This window comes from Eschrichtius robustus, chromosome 4, assembly GCF_028021215.1.
Source record: "Eschrichtius robustus isolate mEscRob2 chromosome 4, mEscRob2.pri, whole genome shotgun sequence".
NCBI classification, from domain to species: Eukaryota; Metazoa; Chordata; class Mammalia; order Artiodactyla; family Eschrichtiidae; genus Eschrichtius; species Eschrichtius robustus.
Window position 1 is genome coordinate 19,354,314 of NC_090827.1, and position 19,039 is coordinate 19,373,352.

Below are 19,039 nucleotides of genomic sequence, written 5' to 3' on the forward strand. Positions count from 1 at the left end.
AGTTTTACTTCTTCTTTTCCAATTTGTATTCCTTTTATTTTTCTTCTCTGATTGCCATGGCTAGGACTTCCAAAACTACGTTGAATAATAGTGGTGAGAGTGGACATCCTTATCTTGTTCCTGATCTTAGAGGAAATGATTTCAGTTTTTCACCATTGAGAATGATGTTTGCTGTGGATTTCTCATATATGGCCTTTATTATGTTGAGGTAGGTTCCCTCTATGCCCACTTTCTGGAGAGTTTTTATCATAAATGGGTGTTGAATTTTGTCAGAAGTTTCTGCATCTACTGAGATGATCATATGGTTTTAATTCTTCAGTTTGTTAATATGGTGTATCACATTGTTTGATTTGTGTATATTGAAGAATCCTTGCATCCCTGGGATAAATCCCACTTCATCATGGTGTATGATTCTTTTAATGTGGTGTTGGATTCTGTTTACTAGTGTTTTGTTGAGGATTTTTGCATCTATATTCCTCAGTGATATTGGTCTGTAATTTTCTTTTTTTGTAGTACCTTTGTCTGGTTTTGGTATCAGGGTGATGGTGGCCTCATAGAATGAGTTTGGGAGTGTTTCTTCCTCTGCAATTTTTTGGAAGAGTTTGAGAAGGATAGGTGTTAGCTCTTCTCTAAATGTTTGATAGAATTCAACTGTGAAGCCATATGGTCCTGTGCTTTTGTTTGTTGGAAAATTTTAAATCAGTTTCAATTTCATTACTTGTGATTGGTCTGTTCATATTTTCTATTTCTTTCTGGTTCAGTCTTAGAATGTTCTTTTCTAAGAATTTGTCCATTTCTTCCAGGTTGTCCATTTTATTGGCACAGAGTTGCTTGTAGTAGTCTCTTATGATGCTTTGTATTTCTGCGGTGTCTGTTGAAACGTCTCCTTTTTCATTTCTAAGTTTATTGATTTGAGTCCTCTCCCTGTTCTTCTTGATGAGTCTGGTTAAAGGTTTATCAATTTTGTTTATCTTCTCAAAGAACCAGCTTTTAGTTTTATTGATCTTTGCTATTGTTTTCTTTTCATTTATTTCATTTATTTCTGCTCAGATCTTTATGATTTCTTTCCTTCTACTAACTTTGGTGTAAAGTTAGATTAGGTGTAGGTCCTTTAGGTGTAATGTTAGATAATTTATTTGAGATTTTTCTTGTTTCTTGAGGTAGGAGTCTATTGCTATAAACTTCCCTCTTAGAACTGCTTTTGCTGCATCCCATAGGTTTTGTATGGTCGTGTTTTCGTTGCAATTTGTCTCTAGGTATTTTTTGATTTCCTTTTTGATTTCTTCAGTGATCTCTTGGTCATTTAGTAACGTATCGTTTAGCCTCCATGTGTTTGTAGTCTTTATGTTTTTTTCCCTGTAATTGATTTCTAATCTCATAGCATTGTGGTCAGAAAAGATGCTTGATATGATTTCAATTCTCTTAAATTTACCTAAGCTTGATTTTTGACCCAAGATGTGATCTATCCTGGAGAATGTTCTGTGCGCTCTTGAGAAGAAGGTGTAATCTGCTGTTTTTGGATAGAATGTCCTGTAAATATCAATTAAATCTATCTGGTCTATTGTGTCATTTAAAGCTTCTGTTTCCTTATTAGTTTTCTGTATGGATAATCTGCCCATTGGTGTAAGTGAGGTGTTAAAGTCCCCCACTATTATTGTGTTACTGTTGATTTCCTCTTTTATAGCTGTTAGCAGTTGCCTTATGTATTAAGGTGCTCCTATGTTGGGTGCGTATATGTTTATAATTGTTATATCTTCTTCTTGGATTGATCCCTTGATCATTATGTAGTGTCCTTCCTTGTCTCTTGTAACATTCTTTATTTTAAAGTCTATTTTATCTGATATGAGTATTGCTACTCCAAGCTTTCTTTTGATTTCGATTTGCATGGAATATCTTTTTCCACCCCCTCACTTTCAGTCTGTATGTGTCCCTAGGTCTGAAGTGGGTCTCTTGTAGACAGCATATATATGGGTCTTGTTTTTGTATCCATTCGGCTAGTCTGTGTCTTTTGGTTGGGGCACTTAATCCATTTACATTCAAGGTTAGTATCGACATATATGTTCCTATTACCATTTTCTTAATTGTTTTGGGTTTGTTTTTGTAGGTCCTTTTCTTATCTTGTGTTTCCCACTTAGAGAAGTTCCTTTAGCATTTGTTGTAGAGCTGGTTTGGTGGTGCTGAATTCTCTTAGCTTTTGCTTGTCTATAAAATTTTTGATTTCTCCATTGAATCTGAATGAGTTCCTTGCAGGATAGAGTAATCTTGGTTGTAGGTTCTTCCCTTTCATCACTTTAAGTATATCATGCCACTCCCTTCTGTCTTGTAGAGTTTCTGTTGAGAAATCAGCTGTTAACCTTATGGGCATTCCCTTGTATGTTATTTGTCATTTTTCCCTTGTTGCTTTCAATATTTTTTCTTTGTTTTCAATGTTTGTCAATTTGATTACTATGTGTCTCGGTGTGTTTCTCCTTGGGTTTATTCTGCCTGCGACTGTCTACACTTCCTGGACTTGGGTGGCTATTTCCTTTCCCATGTTAGGAAGTTTTCGATGATAATCTCTGCAAATATTTTCTCAGGTCCTTTCTCTCTCTCTTCTCCTTCTGGGACACCTATAATGCAAATGTTGCTGCATTTAATGTTGTCCCAGAGGTGTCTTAGGCTGTCTTCATTTCTTTTCATTCTTTTTTCTTTATTCTGTTCCGTGGCAGTGAATTCCACCATTCTGTCTTCCAAGTCACTTATCTGTTCTTCTGCCTCAGTTATTCTGCTATTGATTCCTTCTAGTGTAGTTTTCATTTCAGTTATTGTATTGTTCATCTCTGTTTTTTTGTTCTTTAATTCTTCTAGGTGTTTGTTCTTTAATTCTTCTGGGTCTTTGTTAAATATTTTTTGCATCTTCTTAATCTTTGCCCCCATTCTTTTTCCAAGGTCCTGGATCATCTTCACTATCATTATTCTGAATTCTTTTTCTGGAAGGTTGCCTATCTCCAGTTCATTTAGTTGTTCTTCTGGGGTTTTATCTTGTTCCTTCATCTGGTACAAAGTCTTCTGCCTTTTCATTTTGTCTATCTTTCTGTGAATGTGGTTTTCCTTCTACAGGCTGCAGAATTGCAGTTCTTTTTTTAAAAAATTTATTTATTTATTTATTTATTTATTTATTTATTTTTGGCTGCTTTGGGTCTTCGTTGCTGAGTGCGGGCTCTCTCTAGTTGCAGTGAGCGGGCGTTACTCTTCGTTGCGGTGCATGGGCTTCTCATTGTGGTGGCTTCTCTTGTTGCAGAGCATGGGCTCTAGGCTCACGAGCTTCAGTAGTTGTGGCATGAGGGCTTCAGTAGTTGTGACTCGTGGGCTCTAGAAAGCAGGCTCAGTAGTTGTGGCACATGGGCTTAGTTGCTCTGCGGCATATGGGATCTTCCCAGACCAGGGCTTGAACCCGTGTCCCCTGCATTGGCAGGCAGATTCTTAACTGTTGCGCCACCAGGGAAGCCCAGAATTGTAGTTCTTCTTGCTTCTGCTTTCTGCCCTCTGTTTCTTCTATAGTTTTTTTTATGTTTCTGTTTTTTTTTAAAAAATAAATTTATTTATTTATTATTGGCTGCGTTGGGTGTTCATTGCTGTGTGCGGGCTTTCTCTAGTTGCGGTGAGAGGGGGCTACTCTTCATTGTGGTGTGTAGGCTTGTCATTGAGGTGGCTTCTCTTGTTGTAGAGCACGGGCTCTAAGCGCACAGGCTTCAGCAGTTGTGGCACACGGGCTTCAGCAGTTGTGGCTCACGGGCTCTAGAGTGCAGGCTCAGTAGTTGTGGTGCACGGGCTTAGTTGCTCTGTGGCATGTGGGATCTTCCCAGCCCAGGGTTCGAACCCATGTCCCCTGCATTGGTAGGTGGATTCTTAACTACTGTGCTACCAGGGAAGTGCCTATGCTTCTGTTTTGAGTTGTGTTTGTTTTTGTAAATTTTTAAAAAATTCTGTCCTTTTCAGTTAACATAATGTAATAGCATTTATCTATGTTAACACGTATCTTTACAAACAATTGTAAAGGGCTGTACAATTTTCTATTAAATGTAGACTCCATGATTTATTTATCTAGTACCAGATCATTAGATATTTAGGTTAATCTAAATGTTAACTTTCATTAAGTATGCTACTGTGAATATCCTTCTGCATAGAAAATATCCTTAATTTTGAATTTTAGGTGATTTATTTAGGTTTTCTTCTCAGAAGAGAGATCAGATTTAAAGACCTTTTTTATAAAGGACATTAGAAATCTATTAGAATGCTTTGTTTTATGACACTCTTGCCAGCACTGAATAGTACTGTACATATGACTTCCTGTTAAACATGGCAGTGACCACTTATTTTTTCTTCTACTCAAAGTTTCATTAAAGAGGCAGTAAAAGAATAAAATATATATCAAAACCCACAAGATCAAAGAAAATGGGAATGAAAACATGAGATTTGCACAAGAGGAAGCTGTTCCTCCAGGTGCTGACTGGGAGAAAAAAGTGAAAATATGCATATACAGTAGAAAGTAACACAACATTGTAAAGCAATTATACTCCAGTAAAGATGTTAAAAAAAATTGAAAATATGAAGACTCTTTCCTGGGTGTTGAGGCAGTCAGATATAAACACCTCTTTGGCAGGAGATAGGAGGACAATTTTCTTGAATGATTTAAGATCAGGAGAAAAAAACACCAAATAATAACATTTTGGGTTCCTAGCACAAGGGTTGGCTTGTATTCAGAAAGAAAGTTGGAGAAGAGGAAGAATAGAAAATATTAAAAAGAGCGTAAGAATCATATGGGACACTGATAAAGAAACTGAATATATGCACAACTGAAATTTACTTTTAACATATGTGTAATGAGGGATACTGACTAAGAATTTTCAAAATCCGACAAGAGATATCAAGCCGTACAGTCAATAAACTCTAGACTCTAGCAAATACAAAGAAAATCACGTCTGGCACATCATAGCAAAGCTAATGAACACCAAAGACAAAGAGGGAAACCTTAAAAGCATTCACAGGGAAAAAAAATCACTTGCAAAAGAACAACGATAAGACTATCACCACTAATTCCAGAACATTTTCATCACCTGAAAATAAACCCTCAGTCACTTCCCATTCTCTCTTGTCCCTGTCCCCTGGAAACCACTAACTTAATTTCTGTCTCTATGGTTTTGCCTATTCTGGACATTTCATATAAATGAAATCATACAATATGTGGCTTTTTGTGTTTGGCTTCTTTCACTTAGCTTAATGCTTTTGAGCTACCCATGTTGTAGCATGTACTTCATTCTTTTTATGGCTGAATACTATCCCACTATATAGATACAACACATTAAAAAATTCATTCAGCAGTAGGTGGACATTTGTGTGGTTTCCAACTTTTTGGAAGATAAATGTATGGGTTTTTTTCTGGACTCTCAATTCTATTCCACTGATTTAAACATCTGTCTATAAGCCAGTAACCACACAGTTCTTTATTTTTCTTGAAAGAAGTTATCTATCCTTGATATTTATTTGATTCTTTCTGGAATCTTCAAGAATACAAACTCTGTGTTGTCTGTTGTTTACTGATCCAGCCTGAGATTCTATAATAATGCTTAGGATACGGTAGGTGCTCAATAAGTACATGATAAAGTTGAATTTGGACTTAGTCTTCTTTTTTAAATAATTTCTAAACACAGACTTAGAAAATCTTTCAGAGGTTTTCTAAATATCCAATTTTGTTTCTTTCAGTTATTCTTTGGCTAATTTTATTACCTTTAATTTTTTACTTTTGTTCTTTAATTTATTTTATTATTATTATTATTATTTTATAATTTTATTTTTGGCTGTGTTAGTTCTTCGTTGCTGCGTGCGGGCTTTTCTCTAGTTGTGGCGAGTGGGGGCTACTCTTTGCTGTGGTGCGCGGACTTCTCATTGTGGTGGCTTCTCTTGCTGTGGAGCACAGGCTCTAGGTGTGTGGGCTTCAGTAGTTGTGGCACGTGGGCTCAGTAGCTGTGGCTCGTGGGCTCTAGAGCACAGGCTCAGTAGTTGTGGCTCACGGGCTTAGTTGCTCCACGGCATGTGGGATCTTCCTGGACCATGGCTCGAACCCGCGTCCCCTGCATTGGCAGGCGGATTCTTAACCACTGTGCCACCAGGGAAGCCCTTTGCTTTTGTTCTTCATTTATCATTAAAATTTTTTTTTTCCAAATTGCCACCTAATTTTCCTTAGATTATTTAGTCAAACATTCTTCCCCTTTATATTGATTTGTAATACTTTCATCATATATCATATGTGAATAAATTCTCTTATGTAGAAGGCAGGCAAGGAGAAACTAACTAGAAAGGGGATTAATCAGAATTTGAACTCAGTTATTCTTATTTTTTGGACTCTATCATTCTGCTTTCTAGACTATTTTGTCCCATGGGACTATATTATTATACTGGTACCATATGTTGTTTTATATATGGTAAAATTAGGCTTCCCTTTTAATTTATTATTTCTCTTCCATAATCTTGTGCCTATCCTTGACTGTTTTAAAAAAATAAATAAAATTAAAAATCATTTCAACAATTAAGAAAACAGTAATAACATCTCACTGATTTTAACTGTAATGTTAACTAACTTATATAGTAACTTGGGATAAACTGACATTTTAAAAAAAAGTTTGTACACTTGAAACTAACACAAATTGTAAATCAACTATACGTCAATTAAAAACAAGTTTGTCTTCCTATATATAAATATTGTCTTTATATTTATTTAAGTCTGTCAATAAAATTTTCTAAATTTCCTCCTCTTGATATTAACACATTTCTCAGTAAGCTACTTGTTGGTAGTTTTAAAACTGGGTTTATAAAAGAAATATTTTTGTTATATTTTCTAGTTTATCTCTAGTAGATGTTTATCGATAAAGTGAGAAAAACACTCTCTTAAAAGTACTAACAAATATTTATCAAGTAATATTTGTGTCTATTTAAAATACAGTTTTAAATACAAATGTCTCATTTTAAATATTTTAAGAGCCTCTGTATTTATGTACAAGGTAGGTGTGGGAATTTTTCCCCCATCCTGATTGGTTGCAAATCAGGACCAATAGAAATTTTGTTATTCATACTCATAATTTAATCGAAGCATCTATTAAAATGCATTGGGTGCTTTACAATTTAATAAGAAGGAAAAGATGTCATTGCTTAGAATTGTAAACAGCCTGTTATAATCTGGTTATTTATAAATTGAAAAAGAATATTGCAGAAAAGCTATCTACAGCAACACAGTAAAGAATATACTAACTTTTAGAGAGGTTTTTAGCAAAACATGCTAATTCTATTTCATTTCATGAGTAAAAATTATTATTGGAGATATAATTTACAATATCATCTGATGAACACATACATATTGTATAGAAGCACACAGGCACATGCTTTATGTGGTTCATGGCTGAAATGTGAAATTGTGTAACCTTGCCCTTCTGTTATTTTGCTACTCTGTGTACATATACACATAAAAACACACACAAGTGTGTACAATGTTAATATTAATTGTAGAAACCACTTTCTGGTAGAATTAAAATGTGTACATGTTAAAATTAAAGCATTTTAATAAAGGTCAAGCTGTCTCCTCAAAATAGGCCAGGCAATTTTCGCAATACCTGTAGGTCAAGCACTGGCTCTGCCTATAACTAAAAAAAAAATTTATCATACTATGCATTAGAAAAATTAACTAGCAAAGCTACAGTAATCAAAACAGCATGGTACTGGCACAAAAACAGACACATAGATCAATGGAACAGATCTATGAACACACAGATCAAAGCCCAGAAAAAAACCCACACACTTATGGTCAATCTACAAAAATTAGGCAAGAATACACAGTGGAGAAAAGACAGTCTCTTCAATAAGTGGTACTGGTGACTGCCCTGGTGGTCCAGTGGTTAAGAATCTGCGCTTCCACTGCATGGGGCACGGGTTTGATCCCTTGTTGGGGAACTAAGATCCCACATGCTGTACGGCAAAAAAAAAAAGGTGGTGCTGGGAAAACTGGACAGCTACATGTAAAAGAATGAAATTAGAACATTTTCTAACACTATATACAGAAATAAGCTCAAAATGGATTAAAGACCTAAATGTAAGACTGTATACTATAAAACTCCAGAGGAAAACATAGGCAGAACACTCTTTGATATAAATAGAAGCAATTTTTTTTTAGATCCATCTCCTAGAATAATGGAAGTAAAAGCAAAAATAAACAAATGGGACCTAATTAAACTTAAAAGCTTTTGCACAGCAAAGGAAACCATAAACAAAACAAAAAGACAACTTAGGGACTGGGAGAAATTATTTGCCAACAATGCGACCAAAAAGGGTGTAATTTCCAAAATATACAAACAGCTCATAGAGCTCAGTATTAAAACAAACAAACAAACAAACAAAACCAAACAACCCAATCAGAAAATGGACAGCAGACCCAAATAGATATTTTTCCAAAGAGGAAATTGAGATGGGCAACAGGCACATGAAAAGATGCTCAACATCTCTAATCATCAGGGAAATGCAAATCAAAACTACAATGACATTTCACCTCACACCTGTCAGAATGGCCATCATAAAAAGTCTACAAATAACAAATGCTGGAGAGGGTGTGGAGAGAAGGGAACCCTGCTACATTGTTGTTGGGGATGTAAATTGGTGCAGCCACTATGGAGAACAGTATGGAGGTTTCTTGAAAAACTAAAAATAGAACTACCATATGATCCAGCAATCCCACTCCTGGGCATAGATCCAAAAAAGATGAAAACTCTAATTTGAAAAGATACAAGCACCCCAATGTTCAATAGCAGCACTATTTACAATTGCCAAGACACAGAAGCAACCTAAACGTCCACCGACAGGTGAATGGATAAAGAAGATATATACAATGGAATACTACTCAACCATAAAAGAATGAAATAATGCCATTTGCTGCAACATGGATGGACCTAGAGATTATCATCCTAGGTGAAGTAAGTCAGACAGAGAAAGACAAACATATGATATCACATATGTGGAATCTAAAAAAATGATACAAGTGAACTTATTTACAAAACACAAACAGACTCACAGACATAGAAAACAAATTTATGGTTACCAAAGGGGAAAGGGGTTGGGGGAGGGATAAATTAGGAGTTTGGGATTAACAGATATACACTACTATACATAAAATAGATAAAAAACAAGGACCTACTGTATAGCACAGGGAACTATATTCAATACCTTGTAATAACCTATAATGGAAAAGAATCTGAAAAAAGAATATATATATGTGTATATATGTGTGTGTGTGTATATATATATATATATATATATATATATATATATATATATATACACATACACACACGCATATATATATGAATCACTTTGCTGTACACCTGAACTAACAACATTGTTAATCAACTATACTTCAATTAAAAAAAATTAAGCCATTACTGAGAAGTTAAAAAACAAAAGTGGATCTTAGGCTGCATTCATTTGTATATATTTCATTAATTTTTCATGTATTTATTCTACAGATATTTAGTGAAAGTCATAGCAATGACTGGCTAGATGCTGATCAAGCTCATTTTCTCTTACTTTGAAGCTACAGGTAAACTGCTTTTTAGCATCCCTTGGATGTGGCCAGTGACTGACTTCTGGCCAATGGGATGGGCTAAAGTGAACTACACCACTCCCAGCAGTGGCCTGTTAAATCTCATGCACAGGAAAGCTCCTGTGCCAGCCTATCCTTGGGTAAGGATTTCAAGGACCTAGGATGTGGTAGAGATAAATGATTTATCCGGAATCTCTGATTGACTGAGAGAGCAAGGCTTCCCTGACTGACCTACAACTGATGCTGACATAGGGAAATATAAATTCTGATTTTCTTAAGCCACTGAGTGTTTTGGGATTGTCTGTTACAGCAGTTAGCCTTCCCTGATTAATACTAATACAATGCCTATACTGTGCCAGCCCCCATTCTGGGTACTAGGGACACAGTAGCAAACAAACAAGAGAGACAAGGTTCTTGCTCTTACAGGATATGTTATATATAGAAGGGGGACAGACATACAGTGATCGTTTACTTTCATTGGTGCTTTCCAGTTTATAAAATGATTTCATAGGCACCAATTCATTTGATTTTCATAACAATGTTCTACAGATGAGGAAACAAAAGCTGAAAGATTTTAATTGCTTTGCACGAGACAAAGGGTTTGGAACTAGACACATGGATCAGAGTTTTCTGACTCCCAGCCCATTGATAATACCATGATGCTTCTCAAGTATAAAAATATGACAGAGCAAGGAAAGTGTTAGTCCTTTTCAGAAAATTCTTTTATTCAATTTTATTTAAAAAAATAACATATTATGCAGAAGTCTAAGAATCTTTATGGCAGCACTGTAGGAGAGGAAGTAGAGGGATGTGACTGGAGAGGGGTACACTGAGGACTTCAACTGTATTGGCCGTATTCCATTTCTAAAGCGAGGTGGTAGGTACAACATTATTCTGGGTGATCTTCCATTTGCCCCTCTGGATCCATTTTCCACCCTTCTCAATCTGGCCCTCTGACCTTTGAGGCTGACTTGTATGGTTCACTGTAGATCAATGGGCGCCTTATCCTTGTAGCTTTTAGAGGATTAAAGGGAGGAAGAGAATGAGGTCCCAGATTCCTGATTTTGGGGTGGCTTTGGGTTGGCTAGGTCTCTTAACCAAAAGTCACAGCTCCTGCTAGGAGGCCCTCTCCTATCAGCTGACTCCCGGTTTTGCATTTATTTGCATTTATTGTGTGGTGTACTGGAAGTATCCAATAAGTTACTACCCAGGAGTCTCCACTGAATCCTGAACATCAGTTTCCATTCCTCGGGCTCCATGTAGGGTAGCAGACAGAACCAAAAAACTATTTTGCTGAATGTTAATAAACTTCTCACTTTTGGCCAGAAATATTTCTTCAGCAGGCACAAAGCATTCTTTAGCATCCATCAATAAAAATGCTACTCCAGAAAGAGGAAATATAGTTGATCCATTTTCCACTGAATCTGAATACGGAAACTTGTGGCTTTGATTTTCTAGGGCAGTTGCAACTTACTGTCCATTCCCCTTATTCCTTCAGACCAAGAAATGTAAATATTGCCTCATTGTTAACTCTCAGTTATTGTACTATTTCTTTTGGTTTTCCAAGACACTGTCCATGCCTTAGTATACAGTCTGTCTCTTTTTTGGGCAGTGCCTTGCGGCTTGTGAAACTTCCCTGACCAGGGATTGAACCTGCGCCTCCTGCAGTGGAAGCTCGGAGTCTTAACCACTGGGCCACCAGGGAAGTCCCTAGTTCCTTTATTAAATTCTTCACTCTTCTCAAATTACCCAGCTTGAGAGTGTCTTCTGCTTCTTTCTGCGTTCTGATAGAACAGGTATTCTCCCCATCACCCCCAGCTCTCTCTCTCTTTCAATCAACACGTACATATATCTTCCTTCTTTTTTGAACATTTGACATAATTCATATTTGCAAAAAACTTAAGAAGGCAAAACATTTACTGAGCACTTATATGTCAAGAATTGTGATAGGGTTAATGGCTGGGAATAGAGAGAAAAATAAGATATAAACCCTCTTGTCACAGAAAGTTACAGTCTAGTAGGAGAGACAGGTGAAAGATTAAAGGTAATGAGCACAGTGGTTAAGAGCATGCGATTTGTAGTCAGACAGACTTGAACTCAAGTCCAGGCTCAGCCACCTACTGGTTATGTGAACTTGGGCTAGAGGGATAAAAATGGGATTAGTACTAGTACCTCCCTCATAGGGTCCTTATGTGGATTAAAAGTAAACCCATTAGTATCTATACTTACTTATACATATGATCATATGCGTAGCATATAGTAAATTCTTAATAAATGTTACTTAAAATTATCCTTAATGGCAACAATAGCAACTTGTACCTGGTTTAGAGGTAGCACAGTGGAAGCCACTGATTAACTAGAGCTGTGGAGGTCAGCAAAAATTTAATGGGGAAAGTGATATCTGAGCTGGATCTTGAAGAAATAGAATTATAATTTCACCAAGAGATCAAATAGGGATCAAATATAACCCATTCCCTTTACAGCAAAAACATTTTTTTTTCTTTTGGTCCAAGATCCAACCCAGTTTCAAGTGTTACATTTAATTGTTATGTCTCTTTAGTCTCTTTTGATCTGGAATAGTTCCTCAAATCTTTCCCTGTTGGGTCATTGGCATTTTGAAGAGTACAGGTCAATTATACAGGTTGCTTGTCTTCTGTTTGGGTTTGTCTTATGTTTCCTCATGATTAGAATCAATTACGCATTTCTGGCAAGAACACCACAAACGATATACCATGTTCTCAGTGTTTCATATTAGGAGGTGCACAAAGTTGATTTGTCCTCTTCCTGGTGATTTTAACTTTGATAACATAGTTAAGAAAACACCGGACTTCCCTGGTGGTGCAGTGGTTGAGCATCCGCCTGCCAATGCAGGGGACGCGGGTTCGAGCCCTGGTCTGGGAGGATCCCACATGCCGCGGAGCAACTGGGCCCGTGAGCCACAATTACTGAGCCTGCGCGTCTGGAGCCCGTGCTCCAGCAACAAGAGAGGCCGCGATAGTGAGAGGCCCACGCACCGCGATGAAGAGTGGCCCCCGCTTGCCGCAACTAGAGAAAGCCCTCGCACAGAAACGGAGACCCAACACAGCCATAAATAAATAAATAAATTTTTAAAAAAAGCAAGCACCTGCAAAGTTTCTCAGCTGTGAAGTTACCATTTTGCCTTTTTAAATGATAAATATTTTGTAGGGAGTTACACTGAGGCTATGTAAATATCCTGTTCCTTGACAAATTCTCCCCCAATCGTTTTAGCACCCACTGATGGCTCCTGCCTAAAAAAGTATTACTATAATGGTTGCCGAACGGTGATTTTCTAATGATTTCATTTCTTCCACACTTATTATCTGACATTCTATTATAAAGAAGTGCTTACTTTTGCCCCTCATTTGTGTGTCTATTTATGTGTTTTTATCAGTATGGGCTCATGGACGACCATTTTTTAAATGGGTTATAATCTGATACTATCATTATTTATTCTGATGTTCAGATTGTCTTCAGTTTGGCCAGTGGGAGCTCCTTCAAATTGGCTACTTTTTATACTTTCCATCATTTATTTATTTTTATTTATTAAAAAAAATTGTTTATTTATATTTTTGGCTGCATCGGGTCTTAGTCGCACGGGTCTCCATTATTTTTGAGCTTTACTTTATGTTCTGGTACAACGAGACTTTACAGACTTATCTTGTACTTCCCCTGCTCTTGGAATGAGCCAGTTCTCCAAGGAGCTCTGATTACTTTTAGTGGGCAATGGTATTTAGAAACCAAGATCTGGAAATCTGATGCGCTCATTGCCATTAGGCCCTCTCAGTGGGCAAAGCGTTACTTACACATACACACACACACACGTCTATATTATCTATCAAAATTTGAGTTCACACTGATACTTCTAATTCCAATACAACACTACATGATTCATTCTAGCCTTCAGCCTTTCCATATTTTAAACTCCCTCCTTAGTGAAAAATTTGACTCTCAGTATCTTTAATTTAATTACTTATTTTCTTATTTCCCCTTTATGTACCAAGCCCCTGATCCTTGATTATCTCCTTAGCTTTGGCCTTGGTGGTCCCACAGATCCCCTTAGCTCTGACTGTTTCATTGGCCCCAATTCTGCGAGCTCTGATCACCTCTTTGACCCTGGCTCCAGCTCCATAGGCCCCATATTAGTGAAAGATGTTAAGCAGCGGAAAGGCATGATCAGATTTGTCTCTTAGAACAATCAGTTTGATGGCAGGGATCAGATTCAATGGAATTAGAGGTAGTTAAGAGGCTACTGTAAAGCTTAGGCTTAAAACGGCCTCAACTAAAACTAAAGCCAGAGTATAGAGAGAACACATAAAACAAATATTTAGAAGATAAAACCTATAGGATTGAGTAATTAATTTGATGTAGGGGCATACGGAAGAAGAGAGAGCCTAATTTTTTTTTTTTGGCCACACTGCATGGCTTGCAGGATCTCAGTTCCCCAACCAGGGATTGAACCCAGGCCATGGCAGTGAAAGTACCAAATCCTAACCACTAGACCACCAGGGAACTCCTGAGAGAGCCTGATTTTTAACTGGGGAGATAACAGTAGAAAGGATGTCACGAAACAAAATAGGAAATTCAGGAGAAAAAGCAGATTTAAAGGGGGTGGCAAAAGTGCCAAATAGAGGACAATTGTTTATTTTTGACCATGTTGAATGTGAACTGTCTGTGGACACTTGAAGCAGAATAGCAAGTTGGGCAGATGGCTTTGGGCATGTGCTTAGACACTACCTGAAAAATGCTTTTCTCTGTGCAAAAGTCCAGGGAAACAAGTGCCTCCAGGGCCAAAGGACTCTCAGAAATGGCAAATTCTCATCTGAGACTCTGAAGTCCATTCTTCTGCCTGGAAGTGGGTTTGCTGAACTTTGCCCAAGGTAATTAAAACAGAAACCGATGTCCAATGGGGATTTTGACTTAAAAATCTCAGAAGGAAGAGAAGAATAAAACAGGACTATGTCTGACATAATTTTATAAAAATCTATGTTTTGTCACTTTTTCATGCTTAAACAAAAGCATAAAATTGCTTATCTTAAGAACAGCCAGGGACTTCCCTGGTGGCACAGTGTTTAAGAATCCACCTGCCAATGCAGGGGACAACGGGTTTGAGCCCTGGTCCGGGAAGATCCCACATGCCACGGAGCAACTAAGTCCGTGCGCCACAACTACTGAGCCTGTGCTCTAGAGCCCACGAGCCATAACTACTGAGCCCATGTGCCACAACTACTGAAGCCGTGTGCCTAGAGCCCGTGCTCCTCAACAAGAGAAGCCACCGCAATGAGAAGCCCGTGCACCACAACAAAGAGTAGCCCCCGCTTACCACAACTAGAGAAAGCCCGCGTGCAGCAAAGAGACCCAATGCAGCCAAAAAAACTCAAAAAAAAGAACCCCAAAACCAAAACCAGCCATACAGGTGGTCTTAAGAAGTTTATGTCACTCAATAGCTTGTCTTGTGGGGGTGAAGGGGACCTAAGAAAGAGGAGCTGATGGCAAGGCTAACTAGTATTGATAATAACTATAACTTATCGGTCTCTTAAGCACTTCACAAAGTCTTTCCAAATTAATTATGACAAAACTCTATGAGGTAGGTACTCTAATCTGTATTTTTCTGATATGGAAAATGAGGTTAAACAAGTGGCCCATGGAAACACGACTAAGGGAGGGGGTATGTAGGTAGAGGTTTCAACCCAGGTGTGCTTATCTTAATACAACATCTGGGCTCTTAACTGCCCCAAGCACTGCTTTCCTAAAGATGCAAGGAAGCAGCAGCCTCCAGAGGAGATGGCCAGCAAGAGCAGGAGAGTTTCTAGTCTCCCTGTGCCTGCGAAGAACCCTGAGGGTCTTTTGAACTAGAATTTTCAGAAATTCCTGTTCCTCTATTTGATTAGCTCAGTCCTGGACACAACCCATCAGAGGTCAACAAACTGGAATTCCTCCAGAGTAGATAGACAAAGATTAAAAGAGATCTAAACATACTATAAAATACAAGGGAATATTGTAAGAACTGACAAACCATAAGACATGATAGCACCAAATACATAAAGAGCTATCATATAGAAAAGGAATGGGACTTACTGTTTCTCTAAATCTAAGAGTAATCCATGGCATAGTGCTATGTGAAAATGCAGAGCAAAATATTCCATCAATGACTGCAAATATGTAAACATTTAATATGCAAGTGAATAAGGATTGAAGGTAACTAGGACAGATGAAACACTGATGTGTTTAGGTGATGGTACTGTGGTCAATTTGTGTCGACTCTTTTTTTAGTATTGTTCTGCAAAAAAGAAATTTTAACAAATAAAAGCAAACACATAAAAGAAGAAATGGAAGTGCTATAATCATAGAAAAATGATTCAGCCTTACTATAATCTAATAACAAATAGATTTACATATTTATCAAAATGAAAAACATTAAAAATAGATAATACCTAGCACTAGTAAGGTCTCAGGAAATAAGATCTCTAATACAGTTCTGACCAGAGTGTAAATTTGTACACACTTTCTGAGGAAAAATTTGGCAAACTATATAAAAAAGAATAAACAACAGTGACAATCCTTTGATGCAGCAATTCCACTTTTAAGACTATATCCTAAGTAAGTAAGGATTTATGTAAGGTTCGAACTAAAAAGGTACTCACAGAAGCCTTGTTTATAATCCATAACAATTAAAAATAACCTAAATGTCTATTATTACTTAATTTGGCTCAGTAAATTATACAATAGAATATTATGCAGGCATTAAAATTATGTGCAAAAAGTACATATATATATATATTTTTTTGATTGCACTGCGCAGCATATGGAGTCTTAGTTCCCCTACCAGGGATCAAACTGTGACCCCTGCAGTGGAAGTGTGGAGTCCTAACCACTGGACCACCAGGGAATTCCCTGGAAAAAAGTATAACTGATGGCAATAAATGAAGTTCACAACTTGAACAAAACAGGTAAGTACATACTCTGCATAGTACGGTCCAGTTTTTGTTTAAAAATATTCTATATATATGTACTATATGTGCATATACACATAGCATATACACATACATATACATATATACATATATTTGGTGCTTGATTTCTTTTTTGCTTATGTGTATATAACATTTTAAAATTTATTATTTGATTTTATTACATTATTTTATTGCTTATATAACAAAACAAAGCAATTTAAAATAAAATATGTGGGCTTCCCTGGTGGCGCACTGGTTAAGAATCCGCCTGCCAATGCAGGGGACACGGGTTCGAGCCCTGGGCCGGGAAGATCCCACATGCCGCGGAGCAACTAAACCCGTGTGCCACAACTACTGAGCCTGCTCTCTACAGCCCACGAGCTACAACTATTGAGCCCACGTGCCACAACTACTGAAGCCCACGCGCCTAGAGCCCGTGCTCTGCAACAAGAGAAGCCACAACAATGAGAAGCCCGCTCACCGCAACTAGAGAAAGCCTGTGCACAGCAACGAAGACCCAACACAGCCAAAAAAAAAAAAAAAAAAAAGAGCTTTTCTCATCTATCAAATATGGAAAGTTTTAAAAAAATATGGATTCGATAACACAAAGTTCACAGCACTTAGTTTGTAATGGAGCAGGACCCTATGGGGCCTTCCCGGGACAGGCCTTTTCTCATATCCTCTGCTTTAGTTCCTCTCTGAAGTACCTAGATAACAGCATTTCATGCACATTTCCGGAGTTGTTTTACAGATGTGAAAATCCCCCACTGAAAGGAAGGTATTAACTACTTGATGACCATGAGCACATAGCCCCAGGCCTCCCCATAGCCTAAGGACTGATAATGTTAATCCCTGTGACACCTCCCTGTTGCCTGCACTTTCAGCCAATCCGAGAACTGTGCATGAGCTGATCACATACCTTGCAAGTCCTCCCCCCCCTCCCCACACACTCACCTGGCTTTTAAAATAATGCTTTGCTGAAACCCTTCAAGGAGTCTGGGGTTTTTTTTTAGAGCAATGAGTCACCTGTCTCCTTAGTGGCCCTGCAATAAACCTTTCTCTGCTCCAAACGCCCACGTTTTGGTTTCTTTGCCCTCACTGTGCGCTGGGCACACGAACTTGCGCTAGCAAGTTGATGATCAATAAATACTTCCTAAATGGGAAGGAAATCTAAAAAAGAGTGGATATATGTATACGTATAACTGATTCATTTTACGGTACAGTTGAAACTAACAAAACATTGTAAAGCAACTAAACTTCAATAAAAATTATTAAAAAAAATTATCAGAAAAAAAAATACTAGTTCTTCTCTCTTCCCTGGTGACAGGAGGTATTCAAGCACAAATTAGAAAATGGCAGATCTGGGATGTAGTTGAAGAGATTTAGGCAAGAGGTTTCATTAGATGAACTCTAAAGCTCCTTTCAACTCTGACATTTCATGATCAACACAATTTTCCCCTATTTACCTCTTAAACTATCAACTGGGATAATACAAAAAACTACGGTTTGTATTGACTATTTCGTAGCTGTGTTACCATCAGTAGCACTATACATTGTGAATGGAGGGTCGGTGGTGTGAAAAAAAATCCGGCACGAGGGAAGCCAGACGCAAGTCCCAGCCCACCTCTCCACTGACAGTTCCCTGGCTTCCTTTTTTTGTGAATGAATGGTGATCCTCAGGCCTCACATCAGACACTATCCGCGAGAAACAGAACTTTAAAAAGGGAATTACTTTCCTTTTCCGAGGAGTTGCCGGGTGGACCAACACAGAGGAATGGAGCGCCCTTTCCAACCGCCCGAAAGTCTGGGAGACGTTCAAGACCCTGGGATCCAGTCAGTAAGGGACGACTGGGGAGCTCTCTCTAGGCACTGAGAGGGCCTCTCCCAGTTGGCCGCACCGGGCCTTCTACGCCGGGCGCCGGGAGGTCGCGCTGGCCGCGGCTACAAGCAGGACAGCGCGGAGGGGCCGAACGCTCTGCCAGGTACCCTTACGGCCCCCACGTGCACGCCGGCCGCGAAAAGGCTGGGGCCTCGGGCGGGGGCGGGGCTCCAGCTGCGCGCGCGGGGCGGGGGCGGGGCGCGCAGCGTGGTCTGGGCAGGCCCGGCGCTCCTCCTCCTCCCGCGCCCAGGCCTGGCGGGCCGAGCTCCTCCCCCGGCTCGGCCTCTCTCCCCACCCCTGCCCTCCTTCTGCCCAGCAGTTCCTCCTTCCCTCCTCCCCCTCTTCCTCGGTGAGGTGCTCCTCCATCAGCCAGCCAGCATGGCGGCCGTGGAGACGCGTGTGTGCGAGACGGACGGTTGCAGCAGTGAGGCCAAGCTCCAGTGTCCCACCTGCATCAAGCTGGGCATACAGGGCTCGTACTTCTGCTCGCAGGTAGACTCCCGCTCCCCAGCGGCGCCGCTGCCGCCCCCCCTCCCCTCTCCGCCTGACCTCGCGGCCGGTCGGGACACG

General features: G+C 38.9%; 2 protein-coding genes across 3 annotated transcripts in view; one reads left to right on the top strand and one right to left on the bottom strand.

Annotated features, from left to right (window-relative positions):
* The window catches only part of EIF4E (eukaryotic translation initiation factor 4E), a 119,657-nt gene that overhangs the window by 100,375 nt on the left and 243 nt on the right, over window positions 1-19,039 (bottom strand).
* The window catches only part of METAP1 (methionyl aminopeptidase 1), a 69,002-nt gene continuing 68,729 nt past the window's right edge, over window positions 18,767-19,039 (top strand). The window contains exon 1 of one of the 2 annotated variants that reach the window (XM_068542477.1): window positions 18,767-18,961. In XM_068542477.1, coding sequence (XP_068398578.1) covers window positions 18,848-18,961 — 114 coding nt within the window. In that variant the 5' untranslated portion in view covers window positions 18,767-18,847. The remainder of the gene's footprint in view (window positions 18,962-19,039) is intronic. The other variant, XM_068542476.1, reaches the window with a different exon arrangement.